Consider the following 14,901-nt stretch of genomic DNA (forward strand, 5'->3'; position numbering starts at 1 on the left):
CCAACCCAAACCAAAAAAACTACAGCAATCAAGAAAGTGATGGGAAGGAACTTCCTTAAAGTGATAAAAAATGTTCCTTCCAAAACCTAAAAACTGACAGCAAATATGCATTAGTGGACCAACGTCAAAAGCCCCTTTAGCATCAGAACAAGACAAAGATACACATGACAAACACTTCTAATTCAATGTTGTACTGGAGAATCTAGCCAAAGCAATAATACAAGAAAAATTATACATTCAGTGCAATGCCAATCAAAATCCTAAGTTTTTCAGGGAACCAGACAAGAGGATTCTGAAGTACACACAGAAGAGCCTAGTTTCCACCTCTGTATAATAGGAAAGTACATACTTCATAAATTATTTGTATTAAATGAGTTAATATATGTATTTAGAATAGTGCCTAACACATATTAAGCACCATGAAAATGTTTTATCTATTACTACTCAATGGAATCATTACCCTTTTAGGAGACAGAACAATTTAATAATGAGAACAAACTTTTATCAGGCACTTTCAACATGTCAGGGATTGTCCTTGGCACTTCAATAACTGTATTATTCCCACTAATCCTCTCAACAATATCAGAAGTAGGTAAAAGCCACATACACAGAATTCACTGAGGAGAAATCAATCAGTAATATGAAAGTCTTACTGGAGGCCCCAGAATCTTGAGGATTTTAATTTAATCTGTACTACAGCCAAATTTGCTCCATTTGATTGCTGTTGCATGTTTATGCAAAACATTCCACATCACATTACAAAGTTAAGCTCCACTGTGAAGCCAGACAAGAGGGTTTACATTGGCAGACCCTGAAAATAAAAGTTTAGGACTGTTTATAAACGCCAATCCTGTACTTTGAACAGACCTAAACTGTAGCTACTACTACAAGAGATCCACTCATGTTTCAACACAAAGATTGATCCCAATACTCCTGTTTCCCAAGATGCCCCTCAATCTCAACTACGCACTTACTACCTTCTACCTTTTGTTAAGGCTAAATATTTGTGTGCATCTTACTTCATTACCAAATGATGAGTATCTGAAGGATAAGGGTTGCATTTATTTTTTAAAAAGATTTGAGAGAGAGAGCTCGTGTGTGCGCACAGGGGAGGGGCACAGGCAAAGATTCTCAAGCAGACTCCCTGAGCGGGAAGCAGGATGTGGGGGCTCAACCCCACAACCCCAAGATAATGACCTGAGCCAAATCAAGAGTTGGACACTTAACTGACTGAGCCACCCAGATGCCCCAAGGGCTGCATTTAATACTTACATTTCTCACATGATTCTAGCATATGCTCACAGAATTAAATAATGTTTTCAGCAATTCTAAAATTGCATATTATAATTATTTATATCTGATTTGGTATTTATAACTTAATAAAAGTTCTCTTACCTCTACTTAAAACATTTTCAACAGCTATACTGATTAAATTTGGAAGACTATGTAAAAGTCATATATACTTTGGTCAAACAGACCCTATTATTTCATCTAATATCATTAACAGTCATTATTACTCCTAAGCTACTTTGTGCCTCAAAGCTCTGGACATTTATGATTCCTAAATGCCATCAGCTATCACTGTTATCTATACCTTGGCACTGCTCAGGGAGTCTAAACCCAATTCTATTAAGCTGCCCTCATTTAGCAACTGTGAGCTCAAGTCACCCCTTCCATCAAGAGATAGTAAAACTTGCTCTACTTCCTTCATGGAGTTTTATTGTTGTTGTTCTGTTTTTAGGGATAGGGAAGAGTTTTTACTGAGAAAGGTAAACTCACACAGAAGATTCTGGTGTCCCTGGCTGAGTGATAGAGAATCTGAATGCCTGATGAGAAATTTCAGAACCTTCTGTCCAGAGGGAAGGGCCAGATAACTTCCAGGGTGAGTCCTTAGCTACAACTTTGTCCTAAACAGAAAATGAAACCCATGGTCTAAAACTAATAGAAAAGCAAGTCCCAAACTAAAAGCAGTATTATGAAGATATAAGGGAAAAAAATAATTTAAAAATTTAATGTCACAATTTAGGAAATCCTAGGGGATGGTGGGTTTTAGTACTGACCAGCCTCAATTCCATGCTTGTTACTGAGCTCTTCAAGTTCTTCCTTTTCCTTCAAGGAAAGGGAAAAAATGAAGGTTCAAATAAATCATCTTCTCAGGCCCCTATCTCAATTTGCCCTTCACAGGGATTAGTTCAGATCAGCTGAATAAAATTTAGATGCTCAACAAACACAAGAAACCTAGAAGATTCCTTAACCTAAGAGTTTGGAATTTTTATTCTAACGAGAAAGTTGATCTACTGAAGAATTTTAAGCAAAAATATGGTATGAACAAATTTGTATTTCTTAAAGCCCACTCAGGCAAACAAGATGAAGAATGAATTGGACTGACATGTCTGGAGGCTGCTGCTGGAGAATTAACAAAAACTAGCAGTTGATCCTGGAACAGAAGCACTAAATGGGAAGATGCATCAAAGATGCCAACTGAAAGAACTCTTTTTGACTAAAGGTGGGGGTTAAGAAAAAAGACAAAGGTGACTCCCAAGTTTCTGGGTTGGACGACCTAAGAATATATAGGGGTTCTGTTATCCAGATGGTAAATCCAGAGGAATAGATGGTGATGTAAGAAAAAAAGTCACCATTGGACATTACGGGGACCATCAGATATACAAAAGCATTTAAGGGACAATAATCTTAACCATCAAAGGGTGTTAAAACCCAACATTCCCCAGCCCATCCCCCAGGAATACTGTCCTAGAAACCAGGTTCCAAGAAGAAAATGTTAGTGGTGATCCATGCTCCAGAGAGAATTTACTAAATGTAGATACTAGGAAATATTTACTAATCTAGGTAAGAGTAGTTCAGTGGAGTTGTAAAGAGCAAGTGCCAGACCGCAGCGGATCGAGGAGGAGGTAAAAAAGGAAAACACAAGTATCTTTTCTAGATAGTAAAGTAAGCACCTACCTAAATATTTGCTTAATTGCCCCCTTTCTCTATGATTAGAAATTTATAAACATGAAATTTGTTCCATTACCTTTTAAACTATCCTATGGCAAATATCACAAAGCAATATCACAAACAATTGTTGAATGAACTCACACTATCTCCAATAACACAATTCCTGCTTACTGTCAAAAAATTATCAACCAATCAACACCATTAGTGGACGATTTCCACCAAACAGTTCGTTGACCAGTTCCCAAAATACCTTTAGTGATGCTCAAGTACAGAGTAACTTATGAATAAAATGTTTCTTCACCTGAGTGTATATTCAAACCAAACACAGTGATACAAATGTGACTGACAAGACACATTCAAATGTTATTTGCAAAGTTTAGAATACATGAGGCGTATCCAATGGACCAGGTATTAGAAATGCGACAATCTAAACAAAAACAAATTTGGACTGAATATGTGGGAAACTGGTGTTGAGTCAAAACATCCTTTCATTATTACGTACTGATTTTGTAGGTCACCCTTGGTGTTTTCTACATTGCTATATGGATTTAGCCATATGAACTCCTGTAAATGAATACCCACATCACTTAGACTTTCCAAAAATCAAGATCAGGATGATTCCACAATATATGAGAAACTAAATAAATACTACTCACTATGAAATATATAAATAAAGCATAACCTTCAAAATTAGAATTCTTAACAATACAATCCCACACACTGCACTGTGCTGTGAGAATAAAGGCCTTTTTTTTTTTAAAGTTACTAATTAGGATGTGAAACTTGAAAAAATTTTGGCTGAAAATCTAATTCTACTGAATAGCACCTCTTCTCAGTTATACACTTTTTTCCCATTTAGAAGGCCCAAACATTATTTGTTTGTAACAAGCTTATTTTTGTGCTTCAGGTAAACTGAAAGTCAAATAAAAACTCAGTTCTGCTCTTACACTGTGCACATAAGCAAAATACCCATACTAATATTCATACTGTTCCAAAACTAGTCAATTCTCAAGTATCCATTTAAAAGACAGAATTCATCCACTGATTTTTTCTTTTTCAAGATTTTATTTATTTATTTGAGAGAGAGAGAGAGAGAGAGCGCGCATGCGCACAAGCAGGGGGAGCAGCAGAGGGAGAGGGAGAAGCTGGTTCCCTGCTGAGCAAGGAACCCGATGCAGGGCTCCATCCAAAGACTCTGGGATTATGACCTGAGCCAAAGGCAGACACTTAACTGACTGAGCCACCCAGGTTCCCCAATTCTCCTTTCATTTAGTTTTCTCTATGGCATTAAAATGCTTAAAGAAGAAGAAGAAGAAGAAGAAGAAGAAGAGGAGGAGGAGGAGGAGAAGATGATTCCAGATCTCAAAACCTTTCTTTCCTCTAATCCAGTGGTGAGGCCAGAGGACAAGTAGGAACAGGACAAGTGGAGAGAAAGAAAACGGGATGTGTACAACCTACAGCTCAGCCAGTTCAGCAACTGAAAGAATTCAAAGTAGGGAGAGCAAAGTGAGTGATGAGGTTGGCAGAGATCAAAACGCTTCAGAGCCCCTATTCCAAGTGAGGGATCTGGGATTTTAAAAAATAAGGATAGAAATGAAAGTTAAATCTATATAACTTCAGTAAATCTGCTAACAGTTTGGCTAGACATTGACAATGTAACAAAGATCTCTCATTCTTATTGGTTTAGGGCACTTCCTGCATTATTAACTCAGGTGTTTGGGGTTCTTAAAAACCATGACATTTTAAAACATCACAGTCTTTAAAATGAGGCAAATTTGCGAACTTCATGGATTAGGTTGAAACAATTTTCCTAACTTTCATTTCCTAACATTCATGCTTTATTTAAAAACAGTATTTTGATATTCTGTAGATGTAGAACTAATCTAACCGCAAACAACCCATCTATCAAGAAAGATGCACAAACATTTAAAACTACTTTTGAAAGACTAAGAAAATTAAATGAAATATGCATGCTAGAAAAACAGATATGACTTCTAATACTTTTCAAGACAACTGGAAACAATTTGTGAATTATATATAAATTTGGATTGAAGATGATGATCAATACTAAGTTATACACTATCACATAGATATGCATGCTAACGAGTGCTGAATTTGGAAATCCAATGGAGTCAAAGGGCAGAAGTGCAAGCAAACTTCAAAATATGCATTCTTAACATTGTCCTGCAACCGTGACATCAAAAGGCATACCTACACTTTGGCAAGTGACTGACTTGGAGTTGACTCTTAATCCCAACACATTTAAGTTAGGTCTCAAAATTTAGAGAGATGAAGTGCTATAACTGATCAAATGTGTGACCTTGGGCCCACTTTTGGAAGTTTTATATTGACTATCTGCCTTGCTCTTTATCAATTTATTTAATATGGTGACACTTCTTGGCATGAAGTTAACTAAAAGGTGAGAACACTATTATTTATCAAAAACCCACCTTAAAAAGCAACTCAATGACATGTTCATATTAAACCTAAACTGCATGTTTATTTAACTGCCACTCATCACTGATTTTGACTAGTGGTAATGTCTTGGGAGAAGCTTTACGGTGTGTGTTTTGATTCGTTTGCTTGACTGGGGTTTGTTCTGAGGGAATGAAATGCCTATAGGGGATCCTACGTGATAGAGCTATCATACCACCTCTCCAAAAAAACAAAACCAAAAAAATTCCTAAAGATTGCATATCTGTAAAGAAAAAGGAGAAAGTGAATGATTTCTGAGTTATCTGCTGTATTCTCTACATTCAGGACAACTGGTAAACAAAACTTGGACCTTAAAAAAATAAAACAATTCACATCAATAATTACAGTCTACCAAAAACTTCCAAGGCAAATGCAAGCGCACTTCAAAAGATAAATGACATAACCCTAGTCTTCCTGCCATTAGGTACTCTTCTTGCTACTGATCCTGTACCATGTCACCAGAATTAGGCCTCCCCCTTTCCCTGATCGCATCATTCTCTTGTTCATAAAATTTTCATCCTGATGGTAAGAAATGTCAAACTCCTTACCACATTTCTGTCTTTTCATAATAGGACACCAAAATCCTTTTCCATCTGTCTCACATAAAGACACACCACCATAGTCTACATTCCAGTCGCATTAGAACCACCTGTACTTGTTCCACCTGAAACAGAAATACTCTTCCAACTTTCTCTACTTCTAAGTAAGTTATCTTCAAGTTCTCCTACCTCTGTTCAAATACACGTTCTCTCTGAAGTTTTCCCTCAGATCTCCAAACCCACCCAGTCAGAAACAATCCCTATCCTCTACCTTTATCCCCAACTTTTTTAAACACTTATCAGAGTATAACTCACAGGAAAATTGTGTGGACATGTACACCAACCCCACTAAATGCTTTGAGAGCAAAAAGTGCAACCTTGATTCATTTTTACATTTCCAGGTGTCTAATAATTGATGTTTGTTGGCTGAAATGAGAGGACACACCAAATGAAAACAGTGACTACTCAACTCAAGAGAATCACACAACTTCAAAATGTTCAAAATTTAACTCATGGTAACCCCTCCCCATCACATCCATACACAAATACTTCACTTCCTATGTTTGCTATCTTAGAAAATGGCAACCTCACCAATCCAGCTGCCCAAACTTGAAACTTTGGAATTACCCTTGATCCCTCTATCACAAAATTCGAACATGTAATTAATCACCGAGTTCTGCTGGTCACCCACTTTCCTCAAATCTTTTCACTGCTCTCCATCTACTAATTCAGACCACCCTCAGGACAGCTGAAATCCTGAAACAGCCATTTCTCTGGTCTCCTTGTTTCATTTCAAAGCATATCTCACTTTAGTCAATCATTGAGGTACAATTATGCCCCATCCATTTGAAAGAGCTAAAATGGGGGGCCCCAGGATGGTTCAGTGGGTTAAGCATCTGCCTTCAGCTCAGGTCATGATCCCAGGGTCCTGGGATCGAGCCCTGCATAGGGCTCCTTGCTCAGAGGAAGCCTGCTTCTCCCTCCCCCTGCTGTTCCCCAACTGTGCACATACTAGTGCCTTCTGTCAAATAAATAAATAAAATCTTTTTAAAAAGAGCTAAAATGGAAAATCTAAACTCCAGTAAGCATTATAAGCCAAGCATAACTGGCTCCATACTCACCTCTATGGTTGTATTTCTTGCTATCCCCCCCCCCCATCAGATGGAACTTAACAGGTTCCCTGAACAGGCTGTTCCCAGCCCGGGCTCACTCTTACTAACCCTATACTCTTCCTTCAGATCTCAGGATCAGACACCAATTCCTCAAAGACAGCCACCAGAGGAACAAAGTTACAGGTTACAGGCCCTCCTGTTTCTCCCACTATACACAGTACTTCCCAAATATAATGCTGGTCACATCAGTCTTGAACACCACTCTCATCCCCTTATCTATGAGGTAAGGGAAGGAAGGGTCCATATCTGTCTTGATTACCAGAGTATTCCCTGCACTGAGGATAAACGCCTAGTATACAGAAAATGTTGGTCCAATACAGATGAATGCCAGCTTGTCAACTCTTCTAAGCCACTATTTTTCAAATTGTGGGTCACAAGCCAATAGTGGGTCATAAAATCAATACAGTGGGTCACAACCAGCACTTGAAAAAAAAAAACATAATAGAAAACACCAGAGTATATTACAGATAGTAAGGATAAGTAGTTTGTCCACTTGCTGAGGTAGGGTCTCTAGTTCTCCATGTAAATGTAACTCTTACTGGGTGTGGTCAAAAAAATTTGAAAAGCACTGCACTGCTCCTTCTTTTCTTCTCCCTCTTCCTTTTGAAGAACGTCTTTTAAGACCCAGATAAGCAAACAGAAAATAAAGTAGTGCTCAATCACACAGTTCTTTAGCAAAAAGCCATTCTAACTTGAGCATTTCCAGTAAGAACAATCTTTCTGATTTCTCATTATGCTTTACTTATTGATTTCCATTTTACTTACTTACATACACAAGACACCCTATATGACAGTACATACAGTACTTCTACTTTTATTTTAGTCTCTGCTACCATATTCTTACACTCTTCAGAAGCTTAATCTTTGAGTAAATTTATTGGCTAACTGCACCATAAGCTTTACTTCTAAGACTACTACTCTCTGAACTTCATGAAATTGGGTTTCTCTTTATCCAATCTGTAAATCCATGAAAAAATCTACCACTGCTTTGTTGTCGTATGTATTTAGCCAGTAAGGTTAAAAACCGTCAACACAATGAGCGCATACTACACTGCAGCAAGCACTCTATCCTAAACATTTGATAAAGAGAATTTTCATTTATTCCTCATCACAATTCTGTAAGGTGGGTACTACAGGTGAGGAAGCTGAGAAAAAGAGGTTAAGTAATTGGTCCAAGGTTCACAGTTAATAAAGGCACATCAGGGATCAGAACTCTAAAGCAGTCTCTCCAAAAACCCCTTTTCTTAACCACTTTTTTTCAGGAGTTTTACTTTTTGTTTCTCTCTCTCAATTACTCCTTTTGAAGCATTTATAAAATAAGATCTACATCTAAAAACAAAGGATATCTAAACTGTTCAGAAGAAGTTTAACACCTTAATATTTATTCTCTTAAACCTGTGAGAACTGAGCAATAAAGAATTTCCAACCAAAATTTCAGAAGAAAATTAACACCCATCACATGAAAAAAACATCTGCAGAATTCAATGCTTTAAAATTTTTACACTTGGTGTAATTTAAGTTTCAACTAGCCCATTAATTTAGTGTTTGCCACACTGAAAAATTCAACTTCAGAAATTCTCAAAGAAGAAACCCTAAAACCACAAAATACACACAAAACAAGCATATCTTATTTTTCTATTAATTGTTGGCTGTTATGAATTGGCAGAACAGCTCCTGAACTGTTTTTGTAAATATACCAGGAAGAGGTATTTTACACTCCCACTTGTATCTGCAACATTCTTCCTACTCTTTTTTTTTTTTTTCCCTTTCCTACTTACCACTTAATGTCCCTACAAACACCACTAGGCACTTATTTTCAACTTCTTGTTTCAATTTATCTCACTTTTTATAGACTAGACTAAGGAGAAGATGAAAAAAAGCAAAGTAAAACAGAAAATAATGCAAAAAGGCAACCAGAGGCAGACACTGTTTCCTCTCTCTCCATTATACATTCACTGGACATGCCAATATATTTCTTACATCTGTGACAGACACGAATTTCTGCTGGAAAAGGGTACCCATACTGTATGTAACACGTACAAGATTTACAATTTAACAAAAGTCACTTTATCTCACTATCAACCACATATAGCCTTCTTGAAGCCATAATAAATGAACTTACAAAGCCTTGAGAATAAGTAATTGTCAGAATTCAAGGCACTTAATAAAATGCTTTGCAACTTAACACTGAGGTCAGCAATACCTCATTGGACCAAGGAGCCATAACTGAAAAACTCCAGAACTCTAATATAAACATGCATGCCTTAAAAATAAAATTAAAACACAGTATCATAGGTTTAAGAGCTGAAAAAGAAGTGGCCCCCACCAAAAATATTCTGTTTAGATAATAAACCACTAATCCACAGTGTTTTGAGAAAATATAACTGACATTAAAAAAAATCCTTGCCACTTCTCTGTTATGTATATCAATCTAGTGGTCAAAATGATATATTCAATATACTATCTGCCCTGCTCCTTTGAAATGAAAAACAGGCATAAAATCCAAGCTAATTCTGACCCAAGTACACAGTAGGACTACAAAACTGGTACCAAGACCAGAAAGATCCTTACTTAATATGCCAGATCCTAGTGCTGTCATCCATCTTTCCAGAGTCTGTTCTTTCAGTGCATATAGCATTAAGTGTTTACAAAGCAGTGACAGAACACATCCAATGAACAATGAAGGCAACTATAGCAACTTCATCAAGCCCATCGCTCAGATTATTAGAAACAGGTTCAAGAAATACTTTCAGGACTTACCTGTTAACTTTCCTGATCAGTAATTTTACCAAAATATTTTTACAAATGGCTTTTATAATCTTTTTTTGGGTGCAGAACATAAAGTCATTTGATTTATCGAATAGTTCTGACCTAACCATACCAAGTTAAATAAAATTTTCAATGGATCAAATATAAATATTGAAACAGGAACATAAAGATTCAACAGCTGAAAAATAAGTCTCTTCCTCCCCATTCCACATAAAATTTGAACTTAATTCAAGTTATCTGAATCAATCCAGAATGTTTTAGAAGAATCTTTGACTCCTCATTAAGAAGTCATCTCTATTCTGCATCAGTGGCTAATTAAAAATTCAGAAGTTGGAATTTAAACACTAATTTGTTTTGTTAACACATTAGTATGTCAACCCACCTGGGTTCCAGTTTTTTCTTCTATAAAACTGGCACATGCCAACACTCTTGGTAGGGACACTTACACTACTAAAATCACAAGACCTAATCACTAAAAAAAAAAAAAAAAGTTTCTGATGTCTAGAATGTTGGGATCATTTTGACCCAGTTCTAGATAAAATTCCTAATCAATTACCAAAAAAACAACTTACTTTCACATTTATAAAATATTCGGGTAATAACTCAAAAGTAAAAATGTATAAAGTTACATGTTTGAAAACTTAAAGTTTTAAGAAGTGAAGTGTCTCTGTTAAAAGTTCCCTGCCAACTTACACTACACACTGCGGGCTGGGGAGGAGAAAAAAAAAAAGTAAGATCACCAACTTGAATTAAGTTCACAATGGGACAGTATTTTCTTTATAACTACTTCTCTCCATCCCCCGCCCAAAACCCAGACTGATTAGGATTAGAATTGTCACCAAAGAATTCCTAGAGTACAATCCTAACAGGGGACTGGGGGATAAACTCTCATCACAAAATTTAGAGAAAGGTAACTTTCTAAGTTAAACTCTAGTTTACTAAGTTAATACTAAGATAAACTCTTAGTACTAAAACTGAGTTCATCTCAATGTTGAGGGTTTTTTACTCTAAAAACCCACTTGATACATTTAGGACTCTTTTAATTATCCAAAGATATTTCAAGTAGCAAAATAATTTTTGTGTACTAGACGGGTGAGACACTACTAAAATGAGTTAGCTAAAGTTGCCAAGTACACAGATCAAATATGGAGAAGGGAGTAGTGCACCTGAACAGAGGTGTTTGAATAACAGAGCACAGCTTTCCTTTCAGGCCTTGCATTACTCCAAGACTAAGCTGTTCAAATCAGGAGTCATCGAAATGACACACATTAAAGAAGTTTTCTCTACAGCATCCCAAGTCTCTAGTGAACTCAAATGTAAAATCCATTACCACATGACACAAAAATTAAAGAAATAACAAGCAAGAATATGTCTAAAAATGATCTGAAAATCCTTCGGAACATTTTAGTAAGTGCAAAAGAATATGATACTCATTATGTGTAATAGTTCGGAGGAAAAAAAGGCAAAAGAAAAAAATCTGTGAAGACGACAGAAAGTTCAAGGAATAAGAATAGATCAAAGTTCTTGCATTGCCAATTTTACAAGTCTGAAGTAGAAAACTGCAAAAATCCTCAATCTTTACAGGTTACCTTAAACTCATGACACATTTATCCTATAAAAGCGAGGAATTCAAAGCATTTGCCATATCCTTACATTTTCACTCCCCGAAACGAAGCCTACTTAGAAACATGCTTTAGAAGTTCTCCACAAACTCATAGGGTACATTTAACTTCATTATGCACTCTCACTGGCAGATGGAGGGATGACGTTGAGTTAAAGAGATGCTCCGTAGTAAGGGGGAACATCTTGTGGACTGTCAGATGGCCAGCCATTCTTCCTCTTCATTATCCTGGCACCTCAAACAACTACGACAGCAAAAGAGTAGGTCGGTGGCCATCAGGACAGCACCAAACTAATTATAAGAAGGGGATGATGGAGGGAAGTCTCCCTGAATTTCCTTTGACAAAAGGGCTGGTCCACAACTGAGTGAAGTAAAGAACGGTAGAGCTTTTTTACGCTGAAATATGGACCTCCAAGTATGTTTAAAGCACAAAAAAGCAAAAACACACAAATACAGAACCTAACACACATTTTAAACTTTTGTACGATCAGTTTATGTTTGCAGTTCATGACTGGGACCCTTACAACTCCTAATTTTGATTTACAAGTACACAGCTCCACACAATTGGTTATCTCCACCGCCCCTCCCAAGAGAAAGTGACTACAAACTGCAAAGAAAATGCCTCTGCTCTCTCCCAACCTAAAACCCCAGAGTTTCAGACATTTTGGTCTCACACCAAAGAAATGGGAGATGTAAAATGAACTGCGCTCCATATTGATTCTTAAGGCAAATAAAAAAAAGGGGGGGGGGCTGGGAATGGTAGGTAAAATAATTCGAACAAAATTTCAGCTTTGACGTTAAACCTAACGTCAAACCTGAAATCCTGGATCACACACACACACACACACAAATAAAATCAAGATTTTTTTACACTCTCATCCTCAACGGAGAATCTTGTGCAAAAAGAGAAAATCTTGAAGAGTGGAAAGTAGAGAAAACAGAATAAGTGCAATCGAGGAGAAAGGATTCGCAATTCCTCATTTCTCAACAACAAAAAATTCAAAGCAAAATTGCATAAAAAGCCCTTACACACAAATGCACTGGCATTTCAAAAATTAAACTGCATGGAAGCAACAATAAAGGCGATTTCCATAGCACCACTCAAGAACTCTAATTCCAGAACACACATCGATATGACATAGTGTTGCAACGAATGTATTAGGAAGCAAAGAAAATGGTTGGGCTACTGGACGTCTTCGACCAGCTCATTCAAACACCTTTAAAATTAATCAAGAAGCAGAGAACTAGGAAGAGAGAAAAAGGAAGAAAATATGGAAGAAAAAAGGTGTACCGAGCAGAAAAGATTAAGGGGGATGTGGAAGGCCAGGGCTCCCGGGACTAACCTGTGCCATCGCTGGCCGACGCCGAGAGGGCCGGAGATGAGAGTTTAGGCCGCTTGGCTGAAGGCGGCCCCGGTTCCACCACATTCTCGGCCATTTTTAATTCTTTCGGAGATACAGGCGAGGAAAACGAGAATCCTCGGGAAATCTCTTCTTCGGCCAGGGCTCCCCGCCCCGCTCCCTGGGGTGGGCTTGGGGGGCTCCTCCGGCCCCCGAGGGGGGTGGGGGAAGTTCCTTTTTCTTTTCGCTGGGTCGCGGTGGCTGAAGAGGGATGCGGACTCGATAGAAAAGGTAGGGGCAAGTGCGAGGGGCCGGGCCTGGGCCCAGGCCCGGAGGAGGGCACAGGAGCACAAATCCGCCGAGCGCGTCCGCTGCGGCGAATTCCCGAGAACTCGCGGCTCTAGAGGCGCAGTCCCCGGCCCGCCACGGCCGGCCCCTGCCCAGCCGAGGTCTCTCGGAGCTCCGCCGCCGCCATCAGCCTCTTCCTCCTCGGCGCTGTCCTCCTCCTTCTCATCGCCACAAGGAGGCGGGGGCGAAAAGGGGGGAGAGGAGGAGGCGACGAGAGACACTCACCTCCTCCCGGTGCCCCCTCCCGGACCTGCGCCCCCACCCTCCGAGCCCTCCTCCTGCCGCCGCGCTCCGCGCCGCCGCCGCACCGGCCCCTAATGGCCGCAGAGAGCTCGCCCGAGCCCAGAGCCAGGCTGGCGCCGCCGCCTCACATCGCGCGGCGGGCGGCGGAGGCGCGGCGAGGACGCCCGGCGCGGAGCTCGCCGGTCCAGAGGGCCGAGGGGGCCGGGCCGAGCAGCGCCGCCCGCCCGCGCCGACGCCGAGCCCACCGAGGAGGCCCCGCTCCGGCGGGCGGCGCAGGCGGCCTCTCCTCGCGCCGCGCTCTCCTCCTTCGCCCTCCTCTCCCGCGGCACAGAAATAAATACGGCCGCCGCTACGGCCCCCACCCCCGGCGGCCAGGTGCCGGGAGCGCCCGCCCCCCGGGGCTCCGCTCGGGGCCGCCCTCGGCGGCGGGCGAAGGCGCCGCGGGGCGCGGGGTTATGTAATGGTCCCCCCTAGGCGTCGACGCCGGCCCGGCTGCCGGGCCGCGGTGGGGGTGTGTGCGGACGGGAGGGGGCTGGGGTCGCCTCAGCCCGTGCGCCCCGGGCCCCCTGCCACTGTCTCGGCCCCTGCCGCCTCTCTTCGGCCCGGTTCGCCTCCGCACTCTGGCTCCCGCAGTTCGCACTCAGCCCGGCGTCCCGCTTGCCCACTCTCGCCCGCTCCCTCTCGCCCTCTCTCCCCCCCAGCCTAGCACACAAACAAGATGGCGGCTGTTGTTTCTTCCCTCTGCCGAATCCTCCTTACAGGCTAGCGGTAGCAGCGGCGGCCGGAAATGAGCCAAGGGGGGGTGAAAAAAAGGGGAGGGGTTGGGCCTCCGGAGGGAGGTGGCAAGGGGGCGGGGCCTGGGCCCGAGCCGCTCACACAATGGGGGAAGAGGACCCGGGGGCGGGGCCAGTTCCAATCACGGGATCCGCCCAAGGGCCCAACGCGGTTGGCGCTTCCGCAAACTCCCCCGGCGTCACCCGGTGGCTCCTTTTAAAGGGGAGGACTTGACGGCGGGGGGAGGGTTCGGGGGCCGACTCGGGATCTATTTTCAGTCGGTGGACACTTGCGGGGGAAGGTGCCTGGGTTGGGTCTCTGCGTAGGGGACCGGTGGGAACCGGGGCTGACGGAGCCCAGGAGCTGCGCTGGGGAAGGCGCCAGGTCACCGCGCAGGTGGCCGAATAGGAGCGCCGGGGGATGACCCTGCGTCCCGGGCCCTTGGGCGGCCAGTCTTCCGAACCCCAGTTGAAACAACGAGACAGGGGGTACCCCGTCGTTGGCCAGTGTTGTGGCCAGAGACCCAGAGCGTCCTCTCTCCTCCATCTCTTTCCCAGAGAGAACGGTTCACATCCCAAAATCAGACTGATTATGAGTTGTTTCCCTTTTCTCTGAATCTTAGGATCTGTTTTACAATAAGCATATATTATTTTGATAATCAGGAA

The 14,901-nt window shown here is 41.3% G+C and overlaps 1 protein-coding gene across 1 annotated transcript in view; it reads right to left on the reverse strand.

The window, feature by feature from the left end:
- Nucleotides 1-14,225, reverse strand: part of EP300 (EP300 lysine acetyltransferase) — a 79,504-nt gene extending 65,279 nt beyond the window's left edge. Inside the window, exon 1 of the mRNA XM_045780123.2 lies at nt 12,875-14,225. Within this exon, the coding sequence (XP_045636079.1) occupies nt 12,875-12,968 (94 nt within the window). The 5' untranslated portion in view covers nt 12,969-14,225. The remainder of the gene's footprint in view (nt 1-12,874) is intronic.
- Between the last annotated feature and the right edge of the window lie 676 nt (nt 14,226-14,901).

The sequence above is a fragment of the Ursus americanus genome, chromosome 17, assembly GCF_024610735.1.
Source record: "Ursus americanus isolate L20-20 chromosome 17, mUrsAme1.1.p, whole genome shotgun sequence".
Classification (NCBI taxonomy): domain Eukaryota; kingdom Metazoa; phylum Chordata; class Mammalia; order Carnivora; family Ursidae; genus Ursus; species Ursus americanus.